Source organism: Phaenicophaeus curvirostris, chromosome 9 (genome assembly GCF_032191515.1).
Source record: "Phaenicophaeus curvirostris isolate KB17595 chromosome 9, BPBGC_Pcur_1.0, whole genome shotgun sequence".
NCBI classification, from domain to species: Eukaryota; Metazoa; Chordata; class Aves; order Cuculiformes; family Cuculidae; genus Phaenicophaeus; species Phaenicophaeus curvirostris.
This window is the reverse complement of record NC_091400.1, coordinates 28,499-56,439: the sequence shown is the minus strand read 5'-3', so window position 1 is coordinate 56,439 and position 27,941 is coordinate 28,499. Positions and strand designations below refer to the sequence as shown.

The 27,941-nt window shown below is 51.8% G+C and overlaps 2 protein-coding genes across 4 annotated transcripts in view; both read right to left on the bottom strand.

The window, feature by feature from the left end:
- The window catches only part of WBP1L (WW domain binding protein 1 like), a 57,554-nt gene extending 41,179 nt beyond the window's left edge, over positions 1-16,375 (bottom strand). Inside the window, exon 1 of the mRNA XM_069863833.1 lies at positions 16,228-16,375. Coding sequence (XP_069719934.1) covers positions 16,228-16,314 — 87 coding nt within the window. The 5' untranslated portion in view covers positions 16,315-16,375. The remainder of the gene's footprint in view (positions 1-16,227) is intronic.
- Positions 16,376-18,977: 2,602 nt separating this feature from the next.
- SFXN2 (sideroflexin 2) lies at positions 18,978-27,876 on the bottom strand. Of its 3 annotated transcripts, XM_069863840.1 has the most exons (11): positions 26,262-26,489; positions 25,489-25,659; positions 24,329-24,427; positions 24,102-24,177; positions 23,940-24,025; positions 23,036-23,096; positions 22,897-22,963; positions 22,287-22,336; positions 21,934-21,983; positions 21,633-21,680; positions 18,978-21,245 (listed from the first exon to the last, which is right to left on the bottom strand). In XM_069863840.1, the coding sequence occupies exons 1-11, from the start codon at positions 26,420-26,422 to the stop codon at positions 21,146-21,148; spliced, it is 969 nt and encodes a 322-aa protein (XP_069719941.1). In that variant the 5' UTR covers positions 26,423-26,489; the 3' UTR covers positions 18,978-21,145. The 3 variants fall into 3 exon arrangements, 1 of the variants encoding a protein (XP_069719941.1); XR_011337972.1 differs by lacking the exon at positions 18,978-21,245 and adding an exon at positions 27,832-27,876 and having other exon boundaries at positions 22,287-22,963; positions 26,262-26,434; XR_011337973.1 differs by lacking the exon at positions 18,978-21,245 and having other exon boundaries at positions 22,287-22,963; positions 26,262-26,491.
- Between the last annotated feature and the right edge of the window lie 65 nt (positions 27,877-27,941).

Sequence of the window (27,941 nt, the reverse complement as noted above, 5' to 3'; positions counted from 1 at the left end):
TCATTTTTTAGAAGAGCAGCTGCCTGGAAGAATTTGAGAAGTACTTTTACTAAAAACATTTCAGTTGCCATTCAAAACACAGTCCCATTGCATTTCCAATTTCTAAATCTCCTTCCCTTCTAATTCTATGTCCTCCTATACTTTCTTCAAAGGCTCGTGCAATTTAGAAGTCATAGGAAAGCACATCAAAAATACTAAACTTGACTAACGCACACACTTCTCTGCTAGGTGAGGTCGTCTTTCTGAATTACATCTCACGCAGCAAACCACACGCTCCTCTGAGAAGATGCTACCTTTACTCCTTCTGAAGCATGATGTATGCTGACAAGCATACAGATACTAACACAAGTCAAAAAGGATTTTCTGCTATAGAAAAACCTGCTTCTAGTCTTTATTCGCCACTTGAATCCATAATTCTGAGTAATAAATGTTGGGTTTAGTTTAAGCAACTAAACATAAATCCTGATGAAGGGCATTAGGGGTATAAAAATGGCCATTATCGCTTTGGACTAGATTTGAACTGGTGACCTAAAAATGTGACACTAGACAGTTCTTTACCTGTGATCACAGAGATTTGCATCAGCAAATACTTAAATCCCAGGAGACTGCACTTCCTGGGAAGAAAAAAATGTTAGATAAACAAAATCTTTAGAAATAAAGTATTTTAGATTTATGCAATTCTAACAAGCAAGAAAATAAAAAGATCAGTCCCCAAATTCCTATGAATTTCTGGAAGACCCTTACATTACACACACACAACACAAAACTTCGTAGCAAAAGCCAGTACTTGCAAAGCTCAGCATTCACTGCTCCACTGGGGTAGACACAGCAAGTGAAAGAGTCTGCTGCACTGCTTCAGAAATGCACTGAAAAAATCAAGATACATTTTGTAATGAAATGCACAGGTAATACCACTTTAAGTCAATGTATTAAAAACTAAGATTTTATTGATCTGTCCAACTGCATCATACCAAACAGGAAGAACCTGGCATCGAAACCTCTACCCTACCGGAACCGTTCAGGCTCTTGGCAATCCATGACCCTTACATCAATCTCCTGCTCCCACGGAGGTTGATGCTACTCCCAGTGATGCAAGCACATGTTTCTCACCTGGTTTCAAAGCGGCATCGGCTGAAAGCAGCCATCAAGTATCTCTGTGAAGCACAGCATCCTCTAATATTTTATGAGGTCATAAAAATTTCACAATGGTACATCTGCCGGCAAGGCAGACGGAGCAGGAAGCACAATCAACAATTCCCATCAGAGGCGAGAGCCCGTTTAACATTTTTCAAGTACTGCATATGCGCAGGTGCTCCATTTCGTTGGAGAGTCTCCACACAACGAAATCTCCTCATCAATAGCAATACCTTTAATCTCCCTGATGAAAAATAATATTGCCTTGATTAGCCATCAGCCCCTCTCCCTGCACACAGAAGCAAACTCAACCACAACTGTGACCTACAAAGAGGCTCTCGTGAAAAAAGCATCTGCACAAACAGCTCTCTGCCGGCCTAGGGGATGAGTCTCCTTTCGTTGGATTTGTTTTGAAGCTACAGATGTATTTCAGATGCCCCACACTTATTCAGCCACCCCAAAAATCACAGAATCAAAGGATTGTTTAAGTTGCAAAAGAGCTTTAAGATCACTAAGTCCAACTGAAAACCTAACACTGCCAAGTCCACCACTAAACCTTGTACCCATGTGCCAATCTTACGCCATCCACATGAAGACAGTCACATCTCCAGTTTGCACCCAAGAGGTGTACAGCTCATGGGAAAACAAAGTTGCTTCTCATAGTTAATTTTAACAATATCATACACAGCAATAAAATAGCTTCAAGAAAGGGAAGAAAGATGTAATATAAATTACAAAGGCAGATGATAAATCTTCCACAAGCCTTCAAAAACATCACAGTAAAAGCCTGTAAGAGTAAGCAACCAGGTTTCATAAACATGCTTCTGATTAACCCTTTTGCAGCTTCCAAAAGATACGATCTCTGTAGTCGCTAAGTGTATCTGCCAGAGCTTGCCAAGGAAAGCATGAGCAAGCAGCTTCAAAGGCAGAATGACGTACCTATTGCAGTAAACCCTAATCCTCGCTGTGAACACCACACAACTCAACTTAGTCATAGAAAATGGGATCAGAAATTCTAAAACAAAACAAGGAGTTGAAAGTCACCATGAGATCACATTGAAAATATTGAGCAACATTTAAAACAACTGTTGTCAGGGTTGATAAAGGGAAGAGTAAAACTAATGCCTTGCACAGGAAACTTTTATAGATGGTAATAGGTACCTGGGTCAGCCTAAGACCTTACACAGTGACCCTGGATGGTGGCTTGTCAAAGAATAAAGGTGTCAGAGAGCACCCCAACCACCCCTCCTAGGAATCCAAGCGCACAGACCCCTAGCAAGAGGTTTCTGTACGTTGACTGCAGGAAATGTGGCATGGGTAGAAGCAGAGGGTACCTCGACAATCTGAGTGATGGCTCACGTGCCACAAGCAGGGCAGAGGAAGGGTCTCTGCAAAGCATGGCATTAGTTTTTCCACAGTTCATAACGCCATGCGAACACATATAAATGAATGTTGCAATTGCGCAAGTGACCGTCTTTGCTAGTGTCATGGAAAGCATATGGCAGAAATGCAGAGGTCAGGATTTCTGAGGCAATTCTCCAAGGAGAAGTAGTTAATGTTGTTGGAGAAATAAGGGAGATAAACCAGAAAGGATTATTCAAACACTGGGACAAAGAACAGGATGGCATCATAAATCCATCAAGCAAGGAAACATCAAGATAAGCAAAAGGGAACAAAGAGGCTGAGTAAGGTAAGAGAACTTTGGGTGAACTATCCTAATTAGGATAGTAAAACCCACACCCCTTACTAGACAAGCCCCAGCCCACCAAAGCCCCTTCCCCACCAAGCATGCGTAGTTAATAAAGAGGACACTGTAGCTTTAAACAGAGATGAAACCTGGCAAGGACCAATAGGAATTAGTAGTTGAAAAATGTACTGATAACAAGCACAAGAATTGTATAAAACGTCAGCTGTGTCCTAACTGAGGTGTGCTAGCTTGGTGGAACTACCACCTAGCACCCACCTCTGCGTAAATACGCAATGAACAAATATCTCGACTCTGTGTGAAGTTCAGCTTTTTGCACACTGAGTGAAAGAACCCTGACTTTAAGGACAATAATGTGACTTTCTGAAGTTCCCCATGCTACTTGCACTGTAACTTCCTGGACAACATATTTTCCAGTGACCAGACCTAACCCAAATTACAGGCTTACACAACCCACGTGAAATTCAAGTTTTGATGAATGTGTGTTTTCATTTTAGGAACAAGAGCTGATTTTACGTCAAGACAATCTTTCAGAAAAGACCACGTCTGCATGCAGTGTCAGGATGCCTAGAGAGATCTTGAAACAACAATTTCTTTAAGTAAGCTTCCCAGCCCTTCTCACTGCCAAAGAAGCTTCATTAGCAAGCACCAAGTACCCAACTGCTGATCACTTCAACAGATAAAATAAAGAGAACACAAAGACTTGCATCAGGAAAAGGAAGGTGGTGGCAGAAAAAAAGGAGACAAGCAAGGAGGGAAAAGAATACCTTGAGAAAAAAAAAGATTGTCATGACCCAAGTGCTGCCCCAGTGACCATTAGGAGGTACAAGCCCACAGTCCAAAGACAAGAGAGCATATTCTCCCTTTATCATTCTCCAGTGTCAATGGAAACCCACTTGGGCTTGAAGAGATATCAATTCTTTGAGAGATTAATATCTAACCTAGCACACAGACTATGAATGGAAGCAGAAGTGAGTTTCCACCCCTCCCCACCAGGCACAGGACTATCACTTCCATTTAATTAAGTCTGAGTGGTCAGATTTCAGTAACCTTCCTCTACTTTCTCTCTACACAGACATCAGGCTCTTCTTTCCTTTAGAAAGGCCTCCGTGCCTCGCTCTCATCGAAATGCAAAGCAAACAGGACAAGATCCTAGGTGCCACAGCTTACACGCAGTTATTCGTGTCAGGCAGTGCAGCACAGGGCTGTCCAAACTGACAGCAAGAGCAGAAGGGCTGTGTTCTCCTTCATTTACCATTGACACTGCCGCGCGAGTCTTTTCTCTCTCGCAGCCTCAGATTCCAGCAGAGCCCTGCAGAAAAACAACCTCGCAGCAACAACCAACCATACAGCACCACCAGGTAGTTCCCAACCAAAGATTGTGGCAGTTTTGAGTGGGGAATGCTGGAACCTGCTTATGTGGAGTCTCTGTAGGAAAAGCTTAAAAACACTGATGTCACCCTGTAGATCCCCCCTGGGATCTCAAAGGCAGCCAGACCTGCTAACAGACCCAGAGAAACTATGCAAAGATTTACCTGCCACTAGCTGCAGTATATCCTGAACAACTGGCAGAGCCTCTTCGCTATGCCTGGACAAAAAATTAAAAGAAAGGGAAGTTAGGGCATTTCACAGCCTGCCCAATCTCTGGAAAGATAAGAAGGAAAGAGGGGATTTTCTTAAGTACTTGCTTAGAAGTCTGGGAAAAAACCCAAACCTTTTAGCGTTCCTTCTGTATTTAAGCAGAGACATTTACAGTATTTCCAGTGTTGCGAAACAGAAGACAGCAGAAAACAAATCTACTTGAACTACACGTAAGTGCCAACCAAAAAAAAAAGCCACAAAAGCTTGTACAAATACATGCATGTCCCTAAAAACAGATGCACCTATCAAAGCATTTTTTAAAGTTTGCCCAATCTGAGAGTCCAACTGAACTCTGTGTGCTTGCTGTTAAAAACAATTTTACTCCAAGTCATAATGAGGATTCAAACCAAGTAAGCAATAATGAACTTGGTTTTAACTGGTTTGCGAGAAACCCAATTTGCAAATGCTGCCCTTAGCCAGCTATTGAATAGACAAGTTGATAGAGCCCAGAAGGCACTGTGATGAGTGACTTAAGTGGAGGCACCCTACACCCACCAGCATTCCTGCTGAATGAATGTGAAATCTGCAAGAATTGCTTTTATTTATCTTACTAAAAGCGTTTCTTGGAAGGGCTGGAAAAATTTATTTCAGATGGATTTTTCAGCTGAGAACAAAGTTGTATTTATTATAATTATGCACTCTCCAGTGTGGCCTGCCGTGCTGAGAAAGAACATTAAATTCAGCTGCGCACGAACTCACGGAAGTGACCTTTTGAATGAAAATGCTGCAGCAAGAGACTTGTGGAGCATTTTCACTAAATAATAACCTACTGTCTGCGACTTGCAGATGAGTGCTCAGACCACTGATTTCATCTGCTGCTTCCACAGGCACAAGTCCCCATGAGGTCAATCAGCTGACAATAAACCATGTTTGCTGCAGACTACAATATGGAGAACTATACTTGGGAATGTACTTGTAGTCTCCAGTCCAGTATGGTTTTATGAACTTTTCTTAAACATCACACAGAAGCCAAACCTTGCAAGGCACTTTGAAGAGGTCGTTTCTGCAGGACACTCACTGTGTCATTGAAATAAGAGGATCAAAGGTGTTATTGACACAAACTGAACAAGCTCTCACTTTAATGAAAGCAACAAATGCAAGTATGAACACCACTCACGCAGAAGTACCCTGCTCTCTCTTTGCAGAAGGGCATGAGGATTATCTGAAAAGCTTCTGCTGTATGGAAAGCCCAAGTACTTGGGGACGGAGGCAGGTTAGCACTAAAAAACTAGGAAGTCAAACCACAGGGTTCATTTCATCACCTAAATGAAAGGTGCAATGTAAAATAACACATACTACTTTGGAAATGGGAGATGTCTTTTTAGAGTGCAAATATAAAATGTCCTCCTCAGACACATCAGATCACCTTATTCTTTGCAGAAAGGTTAAAACAGATGTCTGAGCCTTCCCAATCCACGCTGCCAAAGAAAGCAAGGCAAGCTTGTGTGCTGATGTCCAAACCTCCAGGGCACGTAGAAGCCACTCAATCTGCCTGCCCAGCCCAAGATCATCCCACAGTGGACAGGACCTGCTGTCAACCTGCTCTGGGCTCCCTATCCCTTTCACTCTCCAAGTTACACACAGCAGACTCTTGTGGTTCACACCCACTGAAGATTTTGGTATGCTGTTCGAAGGTCTAGAAAAGACAACCCTGTTCTAGACATCTGAGGATTTTTCAAGCCAAAATGCTGCTATCAGAACAGTTTGTGCTGCCAGTTTGGGTTCTCCACTCCCTTTTCAGATTCCATGTTTGCATTTCAGCAAGCTCGCTCTCATCTCACACTTCTGCTCACTGAACCTGCTGGTGTGGCCCCAGGTCTGCATCCTGCGTGCTGTGGCCTCCAAGGGGGATACGATGCAAGAAATCCAGCTTCTTGCCTCCACTACAAAAACAATTAACCGAGAGTCACGAAGAAGTCAAAGCACTAAACACAGCACATGCAGTTTGAGGTACACAAAAGCCTGATCCTCATGTGTCTCCACATGTTGATTATTTACAGCAATGCTTTCCAGATAAATAAAAGAACAGTCCCCAATCAAGTACAGAAGAAGCCAAGAACAATAAAACTGCATCTCAACTATTAGGTAAAGTTTGACCACAGTACTCGAGGGCATTGAAAACCTTTGGACCGAAACCTTGCAGAAGAAAACCAGGAGTTTCTTGGTTAACAATTAATAATTTAGACCTGAAGACTCTATCCAGACCTCCACCTGAAAAGGGAAAACACACCGTCTTTATACCCCTGGTACCACACCATCTCCCCTTTTTTGATACAAACCCCCCACATTTCATACTTAGTATATTTGGATGAGTAATTTCACATTTCTTTCTTAAGCCAGGACCAGAACTGAAGAGTTCTTGCAAAAAGTACTTGTGAGCGCAAAATTACTCCAGACGTCCAGAAATGATCTTTTAATACCAGGATAATCCTTGGACTTTGCAGTCGAGGGACAGGCCTAAGAGCACAAAACAGGCCAGAGGAGAAGAAAACTCCTGACTCTTATTTCCACAGCCTAACTGCTCTCTGGTGGTTTATTGTGATCGTGTACGCTGGGAACTGCAGAGATACACAGATAAAGCAGAAAAGGAAGAGAACTCGGTAAAACAACAAGCCACAAACATGAGAGCAATATTTAATAATCAAGAGATTGATATTTAATAATCAAGTATGAGAGACGCAAAAATTTCCTAATAAGATGGGTAGAAAAAAGAACAATGAGGCAAAGAAAAAACAATAAAGCTAGGAAAAGGAGAGGAAAATAAATTGAAGTCTTATTCATTGCAGTTTAAGACAGGCTTTGTTGGAGTCCAAGTGCTAAGTGTCAGTGAATGGAGACAATCAGCAATGACAGATGTCAACAAGCCTGCTTTATCTAAGTTTGAGATCACAGGAGACTGGAGAGTCAAATGCAAGCTATTTGTGAAGTCTGCTTCTTCTAAAAGGATAGAAGTCAAAATGACAAGGTAATTTGAAGAAAACACAATACACGTGCAACCCTCCTTGTCCTCCTCTTCAGCATTCACTGTGAAAAGTGGTCTGCAACTGCACAAATGAGACTAGCAGTAAGGAAAGGAGGAATTCATCACACAAGAGACCCAGACACAAGTCACGACCTTCACATGCATCCAGGTAGCTGCACTAAATGCTTTCAAAGCACAGAGGTCTTCAGATCACACACTTCGGGTAATTCTCCCAGTGCAATTACAACTGATCCACGGGATGGGATGAAGTCAGCCCAGTACCATGGCCTTGAAGATACACTTCGTAAAAGGTTTTGTCCTTTTACGGTTTTGTCCTTTGAAAATACAGGAGTCTTTTCAATACTCCTGTACAATGCACACCACCACCTCCACTCCTTCCCCTATCTCCTGTCTCAGACTGATCCCAGCCACTGTTCAACCTTTTGATTCCACAGCAGTCGCTCCCAATTCTTGTTTATCTCAGCCAGAGAGCTCTAAAAGGCGCTTTTGCAGCAGGTTGCTAGCTCCGTGGGACCGATATTCTATGCACAACGAGTGGGATGGCTGTCCCAGGGGATATATTATGGAATGGAACAGCCTGATCTTCTGGAAGCAGAAGATATGCAGCTCCCGTGGTTTCCCGCTGGCCATCATCCACCACCTGGGATCGAAAGTGCATCCCACATAGAGAAAGAGGTTTAAAAAAACCAAAAACATGCAACTACTCATACAGTATTAACAAATAAAATGTTTATTACAAAGAGTCAGGAATATGGAGCTTGGCAAAGGTAAGGATTTCTGCATATTTTGCACTTTTTTTTCTGAATTGAGCTTCTGGTGTAGCTGCCACAATTACACCGTTGTTTGACTGACAGCATCATCCCACACTGTCTTGATTACGAGCTCCAGTTCCATATTAAATAAATAATAATAATAATTTTTTTTTTAAAAGTCTCTTGTGGACTACATTACTTGACCTGCTGGTCATCTCTGCGTGCCAGGACACGAGAGAAAAAGCAAATCAGTTCTGCTCACTAAGAAGCCTCTGCACCGTCTGCTGGCATCCATCAACATTCAAGTTTCCTCCCTGCTTCCAACAGGTGAGATTCCTGACAAAACACACTCCTCTCAACTGTTTCTACAGCTTATCAGCCTTTTCCCCTTCAGTTGGCTGTTCAGCTAGGGGCAGACAAGAAAGAAAAATAAAAGCAGTTCTGTAACCACTGGTGCTCTGTAAAGCTGACCTCCCATCAATTTGTTCCACAAGACTGATGTTGCAGGCTAGCAAACTGTGAGCTCTGAGTGAAGCTTTTCCAGAAGCTAAGGCATATATCAAGTCCATCAATCACAGCCTCACAAATTTCCCAGTGCTTAATAAGCTCACTACTGTGGCTTTTCACTCAGTGATGCTTCCCTGGGTTTTCTTGTTTGGGGTTTTTTTAAGGTCCCTCTGTGCCTCTCTGTTTTCAGGAATTTTGTTGAAATCTTATGTGTCTTTGAGGCCTCTTCCTATCAAAGTTGATTCAAGCTGACCAGTGGCTTAAAAATTAATTAATAGGGAGACAGACACTGATAACTGCATAAAGCTCACCTCCTTCTGTGAACGATCTCTGCATTAACAAAATCTGTTAGTCACTCCCTATCCCACTCCAGGACTTTCAGCAGATCAGTGATAAGCTGACAAGCTTCCTCAGCCTCAAGTAGAGCCCAGATAGTTACTTTTTGCTTTGATCATGATCCCTTACAGATCTCAAAAAAAAAAAAAAAAAAGGAAAGAAAAAAAAAAAGCCCAAACCAAAACAAAAATACCCCATGGACCTCTGCTCTTGAGTTGCCTCTGAAACTTCTATCACTGCCCTGCACACACCATAGCCAGAAATGAAATAAAAACACATCACCATTTGAAGTAACAAACTTCCACCTCATAGCAACGCAGAATATTAGAGAGTAAAAAGGAGGGAGAATCTTTTACTGAAAGCAGATATTTCCTTTCTTGGGGAAAACTCTTGCCTCTGCCAGTCCTAAGGACCACACTTAATATCCCAAGGTCTTGAACTACTATGACAAAGGAAAGGTACCCTTCTCCCTTCTTGCCTAAACCCAGCACTCTACAGCTTGTGAGTACTGGTAGCTGCTCACCAAACCCGCTTACACCTCGGCAACCCATGAGCATCAGGAGGCCAGCAGCACCGTAAATGGCAAAAGCTCCATCCCCTGACTTTCTTTCACACTCAAGTAGTCACTTGCCAGCAAGCCACCGCTGCACTGTTAGTGCTTGGATTTGTTTTATGATATGTTGGTGTAAAAGCACCTGGAAAGAAAGAAGAGTCAGGAAACTGCAAGTAAATCTCCTACATGACCCACCTCTTGTATTTTTTCTCTCTTGCTGGTTTGGACAGGCCTCAGGTAATGCCGGGTGGATGGATACTGGCTTGGTGCAGGAAGCCTGCAAACCTGCAGCACCACAAGCTGCCTTCTGACAAAATAAAGCCTCTCCTTTCTATCTGCAGGCTGTTCAGGGGACAGCACACCAGGGAGCACAGGCCATGCTGGCATTAAATGGTTTGGTCTGCTGCAACAGTTTGCCAGCATCACCTCCCTTTGTACCCAGCAAGCCCCCTCAAGCAAAGCTGCTCCACTACAGCTTCACAAGCCCTTGCAGAGACTATAGCAGTTATCTAAAAATAATACTGGGGGCAGTGATCCCACTGATAACCACACCATTAGAGGAGAATCAAGTTCCTTTGTGTCCAAGCAGATAAACACCAAGCCTCTGCAGCACTTGGAGCCTTCCTTTGCAGTCAAACAGTACCTGTGAAATTACAGAAGAGCATCATTTGTGACTACCACACCAACACACTTACTGTCACAGGCAAGGTATGGGTGTGCAATTCCTGCTTGGCAAGCCTGTTCCCTGCTCCCAGCTGTTATTTCAGGCGTGTTTGTTATGTGCAGAGTTCACAGGTTCAGCCATTCAGACAACTGGCTGTCAGAGCTCCGCTGCCACAGCATCCAGGCGCTGGCATCTAAATATCCATCTCCTTAGCTGTGGGTTTTCTAACCACACAAGACAGCAGTGGGAAGGAGAGACCCGACTTCCCCATCAGCACCTCTCCACAAAGCCATCCTGTAGTTCTGTCCCACATTCCATACTTGCTTTCTTCCTACTCGGAAGCACAGACCAAAACCTGGTGCAATCAAGCTGTCCTGCAACACGCTACGAGCATCTCTGCCCTGATGTGACTAATGGCCCTGACAAGATTGTCACCGGCCCTGCCTCAGAGGCTGTTTTTGAGATGTCTCTGACATGCTGAATCCTTTCCACCACGCTGCAAAAACAGCAGCGCAACCCTGGCAGAAGCAGCTTGCCCGGACATCCTGGGTTCGTCAACCCCCTGAAACAAAAGCAAGACAGAAGCACGTACAGCCAGAAAGTCACCAGTTAAACAGCCAGTCAGCTCACCAGTAATAAGCTGAAAAGATTCCTATGCAGCTAACCAGAAAGGGTAAATTCTTACCTTGCAGCCTGTAAAACAGGGCAGCTCGGATTAGAGGAATATCCCCCAAACCAGTACCAAAAATGCACAGTAAGGAGACAGAACTAAAGGCCATGCGCAGCTTGGTGCTCTACTAAAACCACAGGACATGCCTGACAAGGAGATGTTTGCATAGGCACAGCCTCAAAGGGCACAGACAACATCGGGTGGAAACGCAGGCCAGAAGACCACCAGCCCATTGCTAGCTTCTGCCACATGCTAATATCTGTTCAATCCTCCCAATATTACTTACAGGGAAGAAAAGGCAAAAAGAAAAGGTAGGTGTTTTGCCTTTACTGAATATAAAGCCCATTACCTCAGAGAACGTCCATGTGTTTTGAGACTACAAAGAAACAGACTGTTACCTATGTTAATGCCTTTCTAATACCCCAGAAAGACAAAGGTGAGCTTCAACACAACGCTGGGTTAACACAGGCTGCCAGAGCTCTCTAAAAGAGCACGGTTCCCAATGCTGGCAGCAGCAAAGCCACTGCTGAAGATGCTTAGGGGAGCAGCACTTCTGGGAATCAAAGCAAGGAGTCAATGGGTGTTTTAGCCAGGGTTGAGTAACACCGAGTCCATCCTTGTGTCACTAGAGGGGCTGATGGTGGCATTGCTGCTTTGGGCAGGATCCCTGGTGCCCAGCAGCAGCGGCGCCCAGCAGAGCCACCACTTGGGGACAGGCGGTGCTGGGCGCTGCCACTAGCCAGACGAGGCTGACCTGGCCTGACCCTGCCTGGCTCGCAAGGCTGGAAAAATCTCCAGCCGTATCGAAACAAGTCTGGCAGATGAAACTTTCCAAGTTCCCCCGCAGCAGAGCGCAACTGCACAAAAGCTGCCCAAGTTTCATTACGTTTTTGTTAATTGATATTGGGAGGATGTGAAGGGAATTCTCAGAATGGCAATGACACGTCCCAGTCACGGAAATGCTTTGACTATCCTGAAGAGAAGTGCCACCCTCCTCCCCAGCATGCATCGGACGCTTGCTTCCCATCTGCTGCACAGCTGCAGAGATGCAAGCAGAAATTCTTATAGCATTGTGTGTGCATTGTGTGTAATTGTCAGGGCGACTCACAAACAAAGAAATTTTAATCAGTGGGAAAGTGTTCTATACGGATGAGACACCAGAGTTCACGGCGGTACGATCCTCACGGTAGGAACAGTCCTTGATCCAATCTGCACAGTTATTTAAAGGTTCCTGTTCAGAGCAAGTACAGGACGTGCTTTGATCTCTGCTGCCTCCTGCCAAAACTGTGGAAATTAGCAAGCCAAAAACCCAAGAGTCACAAAGATATCATGGCAGACAGAATATATCCTACAGTTATAGAAGCAGCTCTCCTCCTGAAGGACCCCAATGCATTTCAGGAGACACAGAAGCACAATTGCAACTGATTACCTTAATCAAAAAAGTTGTCTTCAATTTGCAGATGAGGAGATGAGCCCCTCTGACACGAGGATAATTGAAACTTTGCTGTTCAGTTCACAAGCAACCTGAAGTGATGCTCTTAAAGGACCCAAATGCTGCCAAACACTCGGATGAAGCGTGCTAAGACCATATTGGTGCAATCAGAGCTGCGGTCACAGCTAGAGCACAGCCTTGGACAGCAGCTCTGTGTTACAGGGGTGTTAGCCACAGCGGGTGTCACGCAGAGTTCTTCCTGAAAGCCAGGATCCGTCCTTTTTGTCACATACAATGAATCACCCCTCAAGCCACAGTACTTCATGCAAACTCTTTAATTTGGGACTAAATCCGTCTGTAAGACAGCATGCTGCTGTCAAATTTTGGCTCAAAACCATCTTATTAGAGAAAGACAGATTCCACAGACTTGTCACATAGTTAACATTCACTTAAATCTCTTGTTTTTAAAGAAAACAACAGTTCAGAAAACTATGTGATAATTAAGCTGCAGGCAGGGGAAGCAGACAGATAGTCAAGATGGTCAAATAACCTTTATTCTGCCCTGTAGAGACAAACTACAACAAAATAAAGTTATTAATGTTCTAAGTTTTTCATTACAAATTTGATCAAGCTCATTTTAAAATGCATTAATTTTTTATTTCCTCACTTCCTTCTCCCTCAAACCGAGGGGAGAGCGCAGCTAAGGTATGCAGTTAAGGCTCAACATCAACAGTCGCAACTGAACATGGTTGGATTTCTTCTTCCTGTGATGTTTATCCTGATTTTATTACATAACTGCAATATTTCTGCCCTAATCTGTTAAATGCTTCATCTCCAATGAGCAGAGTTTTCTGCCCTGATTACAAGTGAAAACTGCAATGAACAGTCATGGACATAGTTGAAGAACTTGGACTCAGGATGGTGATGAACTGATCATCTTCATTCTCCTCCATTCACTACCCCAAAAAAGTCTCAGTTAAAAGGTTTTTGAAGATCCTAGGCACCCTGGACTTATTTTAACCTGAAAAATCAGACCTTCCTGCAGAGTACAGCGTGTTCTCGGGAATGTTTGTTCAGTGCGGCTAGGCAGTACAGCTCCACCTCCTGAATTATTTAGAGGACACATTTCCTGCAGCACCTCCCAGCCTTAGACCACCAGGTCTGCAGGGCAGTTTTTACAGGCATGGACCCTGCAGAACAAGCTCTCCCTGACAGCAGAAGCAAGCAGGGCATGGGAAGTATCTGCGAGGCAGATGGAAGTAGGCAGCCCTCACAAGAAGCAGCAAGAGCAACAATCACCTGGAGAGGACAAGAGGCAAATGCTGTCAAGGTTTCAGCCAGAAACACAGGAACCCTTGGTGTGGAGATCTTTCAAGCCCAGCATTGCACCACTGCAGCTCTTCTCTACAAGCCTGCCAAGCTCTGAGGACATCAGGCTCTAAGGCAATACCAAAGCAGACAAAGTTTTCTTACATGCTCATTTTCAAAATCCTACATTACCACTGTCATTTTTGAGTGGGCAGCTGCCAATCTCTAGTATGCAGTGAGATAATACCAGCCTTTTGACAGACAGAGTCTACATTTAAGACCTAAAATAAACCACTGGAGTTTTATATAGACAAAGTATGAAAAGAAAACGAGTAAAAGATGCGTCCACATGTAAGTGCTTTAGAAAAAACACAGGCCGCCAAAGCTCTTCTCCCCCACTCTCATGTATTGGACCACTTCAAAACTATCCTTTTAGGATTATTTCTGGCATGCTGACTGGAGACGATAACCACAAGTCATGTATGCAACTATTCCACAAGCAACCTAGTTATATGATCACTTCCATGCCCTCCTCCTTCTTCTTTTCTTCCTTTTCTACTTCCTACTCCTTTCTTCTACCAGCTCCTGGGCTAATGAATAAGCTGTACAGGCAGGAAGCAACTTTCACAGTCTTCAGAGCAGGCTGGTATTTTTATTAGCATGTATAAGGTTGAAGACTTTCACAGCTTTTGTACGGATAATCCTGCCACTTTACCACTAACTGCAGCTAGAATTCCACAGCAACCAAAGAGCAAAACGGATCTGAGGTGTACTTGTATTCGCTTAGTTTATGTACTTCAGCTCACAGATGAAACCAAGCAAGCACTAGGACTTCCATCTGTTAAAGGCAGTTGAGACAATGTGGAAAACACATGGCTCGACACCATCCTGCACCTGGCTCCCTAGGGCAGCAACATCAGCCCCAGCACAGCTGAGGGAGATCTGGGATGGCACTGCCAACAGGGAATTCACAGATTTTAAAGGAGATGCAGCACTCCCAGCACCCTGAAAAGACACAGAAAATTCAAAAGGGGAATACCATTTGCAGTCACAGGCAAGCTCCTCACTTGCTCCTCCTGCAGAACCATTGGGAAGTGTTTCCATGGACTCGTTCCGGAAGGGACACTCCCTATCCGCACCTCCGTGACCTACAGTCACAGATCTCACTGGCTCAGACCTCTGACAAACAAACATGAACTACAATTTGTACTTTGTAAATAAATAATACACCACATCAAATCAGAAGTTGTCATATTTGATCAATGTTTTACAGATGGTGAAAAAGACTCTTTGACCCCACAAACAATAAGATCCAGGTTGTGCACAGGCTGCTTGGCCTAGCAGAGTCCTCTCCAAGCGATGCTGAGCGTACAGATCAAGGTGGGAGAGGTTTACAGGCATCTATACTGGAGGACCCATGAACATCGCTGGAGATCTGAACAGCAAATTGCAGCATAGACAGTAAACAGAGTACAGAGATGAAGAAAAGAGAATCAACTTCATTAAGAAGAAGGTAGTAAGCGGGTGGTCAGAGCCTACAAAGTCAAGGCCTGGTTCTCCTCATCCCAGCTGGACACACCTCCCCTTCCTTCTCTGTGTGCAGAGGCTTGCACAGAACTTTCCTCCCACAGCTCCTGCCACGGCAAGACCGGATCACCTGGCCGGCGTGGCACCACACGAGTCCCATTTCCGCGCTGACCCAGTTCCTCTGACCTGCTGCCCCAGGGCCACCCTGCAGCTCATCCCAAATCTCCGCCAGCCCCGTCCCTGTCACCAACTCCGAAGACGCCTCCATCACAGGCCCCTGACAGCTCAACCCGTCTGCCCTCGCTGCAGCCATCCTCCCCGTCATCCCCCAACAACACCCTCCTCCCATGGCCTGCAGCCGCCCTGCCACACGGGGCACCTCCAAGAGGCACTGCCACCCGTACCTGGATCCCTGCAGCACCTGGACCCACCTGGATCCCCGCAGCACCTGGATCCCTGCAGCACCTGGATCCCTGCAGCACCTCAACCCACCTGGATCCCCGCAGCACCTGGATCCCCGCAGCACCTGGACCCACCTGGATCCCCAGAGCACTTGGATCCCTGCAGCACCTCAACCCACCTGGATCCCCGCAGCACCTGGATCCCCGCAGCACCTGGATCCCTGCAGCACCTGGACCCACCTGGATCCCCACAGCACCTGGATCCCTGCAGCACCGGGATCCGCCTGGATTCCCTTAGCACCTGGACCCACCTGGATCCCCACAGCACCTAGATCCCTGCAGCACCTGGACCCACCTGGATCCCCACAGCACCTGGACCCACCTGGATCCCCACAGCACCTAGATCCCTGCAGCACTTGGACCCACCTGGATCCCCACAGCACCTGGATCCACCCGGATCCCTGCGGCACCTGGATTCCCTCAGCACCTGGACCCACTCGGACCCCCGCAGCACTTGGACCCCCGCAGCCCGCAGACCCACCGGGACCCCCGCAGCCCCTGGCTCCCCCTGGCTCCCCTCAGCCCCCGCACCCCGCGGGCCCCGCCGCCCCTACCTGCGCGGGCTCCAGGCTGGCGGGCAGCCCCTCGGGCAGCGCCTGGAACAGCAGCAGGGCCATGGCGGCGCGGAGCCTCCTCGCCATCCCCCCCGGCCCCCGCTCCCCGCCGGCCCGGCCCGACTGCGGCCCGGGACGGGAGCCGAGGGCGCCCGCCGCCCCGCCCCGCGCTCGCCACGGCCCGGGCGCCATTGGCTGCGGGCGCCGCCGCTCGGCGCGGGGCGGGGCCGGGAGCGCCGCGGCCATCTTGAGTGTGGCGCGGGAAGAGGGGGGGAGCGGGGGGGGCGGGGCCGCCATGTTGTGAGTGGCGGAACCGGCCGCGGAGCGGCTGCCGGCGCCCCAGAGGCACCTTGTGGCCTCGTTCACCCCCCTGCCCGGCGCTCCTGCCCCGGTCGCTGGGCTCGCCCAGGCACCCTGGTCCCCGCACAGTGGCCGTGATCACCCCGCGGTCACCCTGACCCCACACAATGGCCGTGATCCACACTCAATCACCGCAGTCCCCCTCAGAATCCATGGTCCCCCCTCAGAAAACATGGTCCCCACTTAGAATCATAGAATCACAGAGTCACTGGGGTGGAAAGGACCCACTGGGTCATCGAGTCCAACCATTCCCGTCCATCTTGATTGCCGTCATCCCCGTGTGATCGCTATGATTCTCACTTCATCAATGGGATCCACATTCGACCACTGTGATCCCCACTCACTCAGTGTGATCCCCAGTGTTTATCCTGGAGAAGAGGAGGCTGAGGGGAGACCTCATTGCTCTCTGCAGCTCCCTGAGAGGAGGTCGTGGAGAGGAGGGAGCTGGGCTCTTCTCCCAAGGGACAGGGGACAGGACGAGAGGGAATGGCCTCAAGCTCCACCAGGGGAGGATCAGGCTGGACATCAGGTAAAAAAAATTCACAGAAAGGGTCGTTGGACACTGGAACAGGCTGCCCAGGGAGGGGGTTGAGTCACCTTCCCTGGCGGGGTTTAAGGGACGGGTGGACGAGGTGCTGAGGGACATGGGTTAGTGATTGATGGGAATGGTTGGACTCGATGATCCAATGGGTCTTTCCAACCTGGTGATTCTATGATTCATTCAGTGACTGTGATCGCCACTCAGATACCACGATCCTCACTCGGCCACCTTGATCCCCATGATCCCCACTAGATGACTGTGATCCCCATTCAGTCACCGCGATCCCCACTCGGTCGCCGCGATCCCCCGCAGCCTTAGCCCCGATGCACACGCAGAGCCCCAGCCCCATGGAGCCCGCCCGGCCCCAGGGCACCCTGAGCCCTTGACATGGAAAAGCTGCTGAAGCGGCGGCCGTGGCGTGGGGCTGGGCTTGAGGCACCCAGCAGGGAGAAGAGGATCTCCCACGGCGGCAGGATCCAAGCAGGTCCCCACATTGCTGTTCCTCGCTGGGAGAAGTGAGGGCACCAGCACTTGGGGTGAATTCACAGCGCGAGGCAGCTGGCTCGTGTTTCTGGGGCTTTCTACGGCGCCGCTCCCGGTGCGCCAGGCAGCTGCCATGCCGGGCTGGCTGGCGAGGTTTATCGGGTGCCGAGATAACAGAAAGTCGACTGAGCAGCTTATCTCCTACGCTGGCATTTTCCTGTTAGGGCAGTTCTTGGGGCACACCTAAGGCTGCTGGAGCAGCTCACTCGCCTGTCTGGCACGTGTTAACCCATTGCATGAGCACCCGGCTTGCTCCTCTCTCCGCAGGCGGCGGGTTCACCTAGTTCAGGAGCCTTTGGGCGAGCAGCAGTGAGCCCGGCCTGCCTGCTGGCGCTGCTGATGGCTCAGAGAGACCCTCAGCCTCCTGGGCCTCCCCAAGCAGCTTCTCCCCAAGCGCTGGTGCAGCCCAACGTGATGTCCTTGGTCTGGTTATCATTTAAAGGGAGGTTGCAAACATGATGGAGCACTGACATTCAGACTGAACAGTTATTAAAGGAGCTTTATTCCTGTTCCCAGCAAGCCCTGAAATTAAGAGGCACAGCAGAGAGAAGGAGGCGAGTGCACCAGAGGAGGGACAAGCCCAGATCAAGCGTGACTCATCAGTCTAGAGCAATTAACACTTGCTGCTCTTCCCAAACAGGGACGAGTCCAGCTCTGACTCCTGGCAATGAGGTTTCTTTGCTGTTGCAGCACTAGGAAATGGAGGCAGGGCTGGCTGGAACCATCCTTGGCAGCACGGGGACTTGCTGGCCACAGCCTGGCTGCGACCCCTTTGCTCCTGAGTGAGACTGAGGCAGGCAGGGGAGTTGCTGTGGTTTTGGGGAGTGCAGGCAGGCACTGGTTGCAGTGACCATCTACCAACACTGGAGAAAAGCGAGCTATTGAGATGACTTGAATCCTCCAGGGGAGATTCCAGCTACAACCTAGAAACCTAGAAACCCTGCTGAGCTGAACTGTCAGCTGGCATAAATCCATGTCAATCTCAAGAGGGAATCCACTGCTATGAGCGTGGGGGGAGGTCTGGCTTCAGGATGGTGCCAGCCAACTTGCCAGTCCTCTAAGCCCAGAGCAGCCCTCTTCCTCTGGCCCAGAGCAACGAGCCGCACCGCCTCCTGCCCCCCAGAGCAGGGGGAGAGCTGGGGAAAGATGGTAATAGCTCTTCAGAGGGTCCCCCTGCTCATCACCCCTCTGTTATGGCTGGGGACAGGAAAAAAGGAGTGGCAAAACTGCTGAGGCTTTCCCACTGTAGCCCCAACCTTGGCTTCAAGTGGCGGCTGCCCTGGCATGGCTGGCTGTGCCCCCCACACATTGCAAACCCAGAAGGATCAACGGCAAGAGCGTGGCTGCAATGCAGAGGGGAAGAGCAGGCTTAGGGTGCTGGGGAACATTGTTTTACAAGCATTGCCATGTTCCCAAGCATGTCAGAGGCACCTTGGACCCAGACAGAGCCCAGGCCGCTACAGGTACCTTTCTGAAAGTGCTGAAAGCAGTTTTGGGTGTAGGGCAAGGGCAGCTCGAGATAAGGCAGTTAATAAAAGAAAAGAGCAGATATGTCTTTTTGTGTCTTCTTCCCACTCCCAACAGGTGTGACATCTGTTTTATGTGCTTATCTATTCCTTTAATTGTACATTAAGAAGAAATCTAATAATGCCTAGGAAACAGATACACACATTTGAACACGTTTTCCTACTTTCCACTGACCTATTAATTATTTCAGAGCTCTCATGCAGCTTTCTAGCTGTAGCTACATGGGGTTGGAGACTATCCTCTGCCTGTTGCAGCTTGGACAGAAGCAAACCTTCTGTGGATACAGCTTGGCCCTTCAATAAATGTTTTGGGTTTGGCTGCTCCCTCTGTAGGACTGGGGTGGTTAATGCCAGGAAACCCTTTGGCTGTAGACCCCTCATCTCCACTTGGACATACGACTAATGTGGGGAGGCTGCTGCCCTCAGAGCCCTTGTAGAGCCTCACAGATCTTCCTCCTTCTCCTGGCCCCTGTGCTGACTTGTCACCCTGGAGCCCACACCTTTCCCTTTCCAGGCAGGCATATGATCCACATACCAGCCCTGCCCAGGGAACCAGACATCCAGAGACCAGCCAAAAGCAGCCCCCACGGCTGTTTTTTAAAAATCACCACACTTTATTTTTCAACCCTCCTCTTTGCCATTTGCAGTGCTGCTACTCAGAGCCTGAGTTAATACCTCAACAGCTTTGTGACTCCTGTGTCCCCTCCTCTCTGTCCAAGGGAGCCCAGAATAGTCTGTTCCCCAAAGCTGCAGGTCCTCGATCTTACCACGGGTACAGTGAGATGCAGGGTGAGCATGACGGCTGGTTCCTGTGCTCAGAGGAATGGGTAGACTGCAAACCTCAGAGCTTAGAAACAATTAGCTATTTGTCTCCTAGATTGTGGCATTCGCAAAGTGAACAAAACTTCAAGCTGAGAACAAGGAAGGCATGGTCCAAGCATTGGTCCCTGGACTTCGGTGTGCTCTCTGTGCAGAGGGCACAGGACCCCTGCCAAGGCATGATGTAGCTCTAGGTAAGAGACACTGTGGTATTTTAAGGCAGCAACATGATTTGGTTCCTGGTACAATGACAGGCCACTTGCTTTCAGAGGTAGGACACTGGTCTGAGCCCAGAGGGAGAGAGACTGATGCCTCATGGGGCCATGACTGAGAGCAGCCCTGCGGAGAAGGGCTTGGGGTGCTGAATGATGAGAAGCTCAATCTGAGTCGGCAATGCTGAGAGTTGCGGTTTTTCAGCCTGGAGAAGAGAAGGCTCTGGGGAGACCTTATAGCTGGCGTCCAGTACCTGAAGGGAGCTACAAGAAAGCTGGAGAGAGACTTTTTACAAGGGTCTGTAGTGACAGGAAGAGGGGGAATGGCTTTAAATTGGAAGGGGGAAGATTTAGATTAGACATTAGGAAGAAATTCTTCACGATGAGGGTAGTAAGGCAGTGGCACAGGTTGCCCAGGGAAGTTGTGGCTGCCCCATCCCTGGAACAGTTCAAGGCCAGGTTGGATGGGGCTCTGAGCAGCCGGGTCTGGTGGGACCTTTCCCTGCCCATGGCAGGGGTGTTGGAACTGGATGATCTTTAAGGTCCCTTCCCACCCAAACCATTCTGTGAATCTATGATTCTCTGGGTACGCAAGGCCCAGACAGGCTGGGTAGAACCTCCTGCACAAGGCAGGAGGAAGGCACAGGAAGCACAGTCATCACCCAGGACAAAAGGGATGTGGCAAGGAAGGGACACAGCCAGCAGCAGATGTCGAGGGAGGCTCAGGAGAGGCCGAAGTGCCACAAGCTGGGCATGAAGAGCCACATCCTGCCTCTCCAGGGAAAAGATGCAGCAGAGATGGTGCTGGGCTGGAAGGCAGACCCGGCTGGACCGTGTCTCTGAGCCCTGCTCAGAGGACACACGGCTGGTGGTGGCAGGGGCTAGAGGGGTGCAATGACTCCCGAGACGGTCTCTGTTCACAGTCCCTTGTTAAAGTAGACACATGGCACTTTGTGCCCATGCTTGGCCACGATGCTGTCACGCAGCTCCGGCTCGAGGTCAGCCAACGCAAGGGAGCTGTGGGGAGAGGGAACAGACACTGAGACCTGCGATCCTGCTCCCTGACCACAGGTCAGACCACTCTCCCTTCCCATTGCCACTGGAGGTCCCCTGCGATGCCTGGCACCTTGCAGGGTCATGCCAAGACCCACCACCCCCTCCTGCATCTGCTGCTTGGGTGCTGCCTATGGGGCTGGGGGTCCCACTGGTCCCAGCACAGAGCTCGCAGAGCAAGGGAGGCACACACTCTCCTGCTGCCCAGGCACCAGGGTGTACAGCCAGACACTGCCTCAGGCTGAAGGGTGGGTGCCCATCGCGCTTCTCCTGGGAGGGGCAGAGAAGAGCTAGGGGAGGAAGAAGGCCCCCAAGGTCCTGCAGAAGAGGGAGAAATAGCGAGACAGATACCATCTCTGTGGGAACAGGGCACAGGCTGCTGGCACCATGAACACGAGGCTGTAGGACGAAGAAGAGTCGAGTATTAGTGTTGGGGATTGCAGCCCATTCGCCTGCTGGCCACAGGGATCTGAGCCCAAGAAGTGCTGCTCGCACCCCACAGCTACCAATAACTGGAGAAAGCCCAGGCTGAAAGGCAAGCACCTTTGCAGTTCCCTGCTGGGAAAGAGAGCTTTCTCCTGGAGTAATTTCAAGCACCCCTCAGAAGTCACACTCCAGGGACCCGAGGGCTTTCAAGCAGTAGAATACTTACAAGCCCCCACACAGCAGCACCTGCAGAGGCCCGTGGAGAACTCGGATCCGCTGTAAGGGAAGAGCTGGGAGTGAGTCCCCAGCCTCACCACAAGCCCCACTCGTGAGGTGAGGAGACTTCTCCCCTCGAAATGGCTGAATGCCCAACAGCTCCGAGGTGCCATTGACCCCTGCCACCCTCCCACAGCCTCTCCATGTCACCTGAGAGACCGTTGGTGTAGCGGTGACTCGAACGGGGGCAAAGCGAGCTCTGCAACCCTCCCATTTCATCCCCAGCATCTTGGCAGCTGGGGAGTGGAGGTAGGGCACTGCAGGACCCACAAGGAAACCATGGCAGAGGAAACAAGGGCTCACCTGCATGAAGGGGAATTTCTCCAGCCGCTCCATGATGATGGGCAAAATAACTAGGTGCAGAAAGAAGAGGTCAGGGTCCCCCGACAAGCCAGCCCGCAGGGCTGCCCCAGAAGGACTCTGCTCCAGAGGCTGTGGCAGCAGCTGGTTGTGCCACAGGCTGTTTGGTGTTTGCTCATGGCAGGGATCTGGCACGGAAATCCCATCCCTCCATCGTCCCAGCAGCACATTCTGTACTCCACATGCTCCCATCCCTCCTGACAGGCTTGAGGAATGGTAATGGTCTCATGAGGACAAGATTCTGAGGCGCTGGGGGGCGAGGAGTCATGGCCAGAGTGCAAGGTGTCCTTGTGGGGCTCGACTGCCACGGGGGAGCCCCACATTCCCCATGGGCTGTGGGTTGGGATGGGGAGGGCTGGGAGCTCGGCGGACTCTGATGGGAATGGCAGGATGGGGAGACCAGCTCCATCAGTGAGATGAGGCCGAATGCCACCTGGGATGCAGAGCCACATTCCCTCTTCTTCACAGGGGGAAACTGAGGCAGGGAAGGGTAACTTGGCAGGTCCTAGAGGACCCCCTTCTCTGGCCCCCCACCCTCGCACCCCACACTCACTCATGCCTGGTGCTGCCATGGTGATCCTGGAGACCACAACCTGCGCGATGCCCTTTGCCGCCGCCCTCTGCAAGCCAAGAGCAGTGAGTGAGCCCCCTCTGCACCACGCCCCGACCTGGACACCCAACCCAAGACTCACCCTGGAGTGGCCGAGCTCATTGTTGTCCCCGTCCGTCACTGTCACCCCGTTGATGATCTCCCTGAAGGGGACAGGCAGCAGTGAGCGGTGGCTGGGATGGCCAGGGAGTCACGGGGAGGACACAGCAATGGGGTGAAGTGGTGCCAACGGGTCCCCTGTGTTGCGCTGGCACAGCAGCCCTAGCTGCCTGCAGCCTGCTTGCAGGGCACAGGGCTCCACCCTGGGGTGCCACTGTCCCCAGCCCAGTGGATGCTGCCACCTTCAGGGCACAGCTGCCAACAGGGTCTGCCCATGCCAGAGACGGACACCTACCTGGCACCTGCAGCCAAGCAGAAAACAGTCCCTGGCACAGCACCACCCCGCTGCGACCCATGGGAGACCCCGAGCAGCAGACACAGGTCTCCATGTGAGCCATTTCTATGGAACCCCAGCACCAGGACATTGTGGACATCAAGTCTGAGTTGGATAGGCTTTGAGCAGCCTGGTCTAGTGGAAGGTGTCCCTGCCCATGGCAGGGGAGTTGGAGCTGGATGGTCTTTGAGGACCCTTTCAATATAAACCATTCCACAACTTCCTGACTGGGGCTCTCCCATGACCACATGTGGAAGAACTTTTGGTTTGAGGGATCCTCCAGCCAAGGCCCCAGCATGGCTATCCTCAGCCCCAGATCCCTCTCCTGCTCTGGGTAGAGGCTGAGCCACCCTACCTGCCACCTTCCACCAGAGACCCTTAACCACAAATGTGTGGACCCCACGTCACCTCCCTCCCGTCCTACCACCCCGTGCAGCTTTCAAGAAGGGAAACAGCAGCAGGGAGACCGGGGAGCCCCAAAGCCTGGCTGCCCCTGGCTCACATGCAGAAGGAGCCAGTTCCACCCAGCACCCTGGCTGCGCGTGGCACTTACTGTTGCCGCATCATGGGGATATTGACACAGTTGGCAGCAGCCACAGCGGCGAAGGGGACCCAGCGGGCCAGCAGCGGGGGTGCTCTCTGTGGGAGATGGGCTGGTGTCGGCACAGGAGGGCAGGACGCAGGCGGCTGCCCACCCGGCCCTGTCCCACGGTACCTTGGTGTAGAGGTTGAGTCCCACCGCGGTGGCCAGGGCTGTACCAGTGGCTGTGACGTAAGCCACCCCAATTTGCCTGGACAGTGATTTGCAAAGAAGGGAGAGAAAAGAAACACCAAGTCATCGATCTCATTCCTTTGGCGCCCAAGACGGGGCTCAGGGATTATTTATGGGGCACTGGGGGGTCCCGACACAGAGGGTCCCCATCCCACGCCGGGCATACTCACTTCAAGGAGATGGGGGAGGCTGCGTTGCGGTTGGTGTAGTTGACGATGGCATTGAAGGATTGGTTCACCCACTGCCAGAAAACCACGGCGGGGACTGTCCTGTTGAGGGAAGGGATCAGGAGAGCTCCCAAGGGCCATCAAGGAGGCTTGGTCTGTGCCTGTGGCCAGGCTTGGCATGGGGACAGCCAAGGTGCCCTCCATCCCCTTGTCCTGGAGTCTCCCGCAGGAATCTGAGGCACGAGGCACAAGCCAGTGGCAGAGCTAGGAAACAACCGAGGAGTTCTGGCTGCTATGGGTGTTGTGGGTGCTGGGGGGCACGGGAGGGGGCCCAACCCTGCAGGGCCCTTGGCCAAGGGTGGGAGACCCGGCTCTTGGCAGGGCGGCAGCCACCCTGCTGGGCTGAGATAAGCCTTTGTCAACAGGAGAAGCAAGGAGGGGGTGTCCGGGGACAGAGTTGGCTCTGGGGGTGGCCACAATGCTTCTACTGGTGTCTTGGGGACACTGAGGTGGGGCAGGACGGGACACAGGGCGATGTGGGTCTGAGCAAGCTCTGGGATGCAGGAGGGCAGAGATGGGCTGGAAAGAGGGTTACCCATCAGCACTGGGAGATCCCTCCGCCAGGCTGGAGCCCACCAGCAACAGGCAGATCAGTCCAGCAAACGGACACGGGATGGGACAGGGATCTACTGGGAAAGGCAGTGTCTGTTCCACACATGCTCTGCACTGGGGATAGGATTGTTCACCCCACAGCAGCCATTTCAGGAAGGAAACAGAAGGAGCTGTCAGTGTGGGCTGGGGATGTAGCAGCAGCCTGTCCTGGGGGCACATTTGGTCTCTAATTTTGGGGGCTGTTACGGTTCACAGAGCAGGAGCAGCAGCCAAGCAGGAGTTGGCCACGTTAACCATAACTTGGGGCTTTGGGAAGACCTGAGCTGAGGTGAGAGCTCAGGGAGACAGAAGACTGTCACCAGCCATGCTGGGGGCCTGTAAGAGGATCTGTAACGCTGCCACAGCCTGGGGACAGGGCATGGGGACATGGGGCTTGCCCACAGGACAGCCCAAGAGGAGACAGACTGGCGGCATCCCAGCCACCGGGAACCTCTCGAGGAGCTGGGGGTTGTCAGGGCTGCATCCCCACCCCGGTATCCCCAGGAGCTCACCGGTAGAACTGGAGCATGCAGCCGGTGAGGGCCATGCCCCCTGGCACCTGGAAGGACATCCTCCCGATGAGGTTCATCTTCTCGCCGCTGTCGGGGTGGAAGGCCGAGTCGTACAGCTTCTTGGCGTAGAGCAGCTGCTCCTGGCTGCTTCCCGGCGGCACCAGCCCAGCCCTGCAAGCCCAGAGACCCCAGCGGGAGCTGCACAGACCTGCCAGAGCCTGGCACGGCCGGGGCAGGGAGCCCCAGGCACCAAACATGAAAGGAAAACCTGTCACAGCTTGAGGCTCCTGGAAGAAGCCTGGGAAACTCCCCCAAAACTACCTCTGACGGCTCTTAGGTCCCAGGGCGCCTGCTGCGGGGGGACTTGAGGGGAAACATGGCTCTCTCCAACTCCCTGAGAGGAGGTTGTGGAGAGGAGGGAGCTGGGCTCTTCTCCCAAGGGACAGGGGACAGGACGAGAGGGAATGGCCTCAAGCTCCACCAGGGGAGGGTCAGGCTGGACATTAGGAAAAAATTTTTCACAGAAAGGGTCATTGGACACTGGCAGAGGCTGCCCAGGGAGGGGGTTGAGTCCCCTTCCCTGGAGGGGTTTAAGGGACGGGTGGACGAGGTGCTAAGGGACATGGTTTAGTGTTTGATGGGGATGGTTGGACTCGATGGTCCGGTGGGTCTCTTCCAACCTGGTGATTCTGTGATTCTGTGACTGCCTCCACCCCCCGGCAGCCTCGCAGGGTGCTCAGTTGCAGCTGCGGGCACTCACCCTGACCCCTCACCTGCAGCCTTCCACCAGGGCCTTAGCCCGGTCCAGCTCCCTCTCCGGCACCAGCACGGTCCGTGGGTCGGTGATGTTGAGGAAATGCTTCAGGCGCCCCATGAAGGTGCCCTGGTCCCAGCGTGGGGCGTCGATGTCGAAGCCGAGGGGGACGGGGGCCATCTCGGCGTGGGTCTGGGCAGGGGGAGAACGGCTTGGGAGGATCCTGCCTTGCTCGGCTCTCGGGCTGCCACGGCTGCGGGAGCGGTTCACTGGCCGAGAGCCCTGGCAGGTTTATATTTAACGGGAAAGTTGGACTTTCAGCAGCCCCAAGCCTAGGAGCCTCCTGCACCCCTGCCTAAGCTCCAGGACCCTGGCACGGCACTGCAGGATCTTGGCACAGCGCCGCACCCCTGTCTGAGCTGCAGGACCCCCTGCATGATGCTGCAGGATATTGGCACAGTGCTGTACCCCTGCCTAAGCTCCAGGACCCTGGCACAGCACTGCAGGATCTTGGCACAGCGCTGCACCCCTGCCTGAGGTGCAGGAGCTCCTGCATGGCGCTGCTCCCCTGTCTGAGCTACAGGAGCCCCTGCATGGCGCTGCTCCCCTGTCTGAGCTGCAGGAACCCTGGCACAGCACTGCACCCCTGCCTGAGTTGCAGGAACCCCTGCATGATGCTGCAGGACCCTGGCACGGTGCTGCACCCCTGCCTGAGCTCCAGGAACCCCTGCCCGAGCTGCAGGAGCTCCTGCATGGCGCTGCACCCCCATCTGCGCTGCAGGAACCCTGCATGGCCCTGCACCCCTGCCTGAGCTGCAGGACCCTGGCACGGTGCTGCATCCCTGCCTGAGCTCCAGGAACCCCTCCATGACGCTGCAGGACCTTGGCACAGTGCTGCACCCCTGCCTGAGATGCAGGAACCCTGCATGGCCCTGTACCCCTGCCTGAGCTCTAGGACCCTGGCACGGTGCTGCACCCCTGTCTGAGCTGCAGGGGCTCCTGCACAGCACTGCACCCCTGCCTGAGTTGCAGGAACCCCTGCATGATGCTGCAGGACCCTGGCACGGTGCTGCACCCCTGCCTGAGCTGCAGGAGCTCCTGCATGGCGCTGCTCCCCTGCCTGAGCTCCAGGAACCCCTGCTTGATGCTGCAGGACCCTGGCACAGCGCTGCACCCCTGCCTGAGCTCCAGGACCCTGGCACGGTGCTGCACCCCTGCCTGAGGTGCAGGAGCTCCTGCATGGCGCTGCTCCCCTGCCTGAGCTGCGGGAACCCCTGCTTGATGCTGCAGGGCCCTGGCACAGCACTGCACCCCTGCCTAAGCTGCAGGCCCCCTGCATAGTGCTGCACCCCTGCCTGAGCTCCGGGACCCCGGCACGGCGCTGCTCCCCTGCCTGAGCTGCAGGAACCCCTGTCTGAGCTGCGGGGGCTCCTGCACGGCGCTGCTCCCCTGCCTGAGCTGCGGGAGCCCCCGCAGGGCGCTGCTCCCCTCCCTGCGCCGCGGGCCCCCCAGGGTGCTGCCTGCGGCCGCCGTGGCCCCGCCCCCCCTCGGGGTCCCGCCCCGCCCCGCGGGGTCCCGCGCGCTCCTACCTGCGCCCCCCGGGCCCCTCGCGCGCCGCCGCCCGCGCACGTGGCCCCCGGGGCGGCCGCGCCTCCCCCCTCCCTCCCCGCCCCGCACAGAGCCGCGCGCCTCCTACTGC

What these genes read in the sequence shown, in the direction of transcription:
- SFXN2 (XM_069863840.1), bottom strand. Translation starts at nt 26,422, where the DNA reads ATGGCCCCCGTCCCCCTCGGCTTCGACATCGACGCCCCACGCTGGGAC. An exon ending in GCCTCCCCCATCTCCTTGAA is followed by an intron (nt 24,178 to 24,328) that starts GTGAGTATGCCC and finishes ATCACTGTCCAG; the next exon opens with GCAAATTGGGGTGGCTTACG. An exon ending in ATCCCCATGATGCGGCAACA is followed by an intron (nt 23,097 to 23,939) that starts GTAAGTGCCACG and finishes TGTCCCCTTCAG; the next exon opens with GGAGATCATCAACGGGGTGA.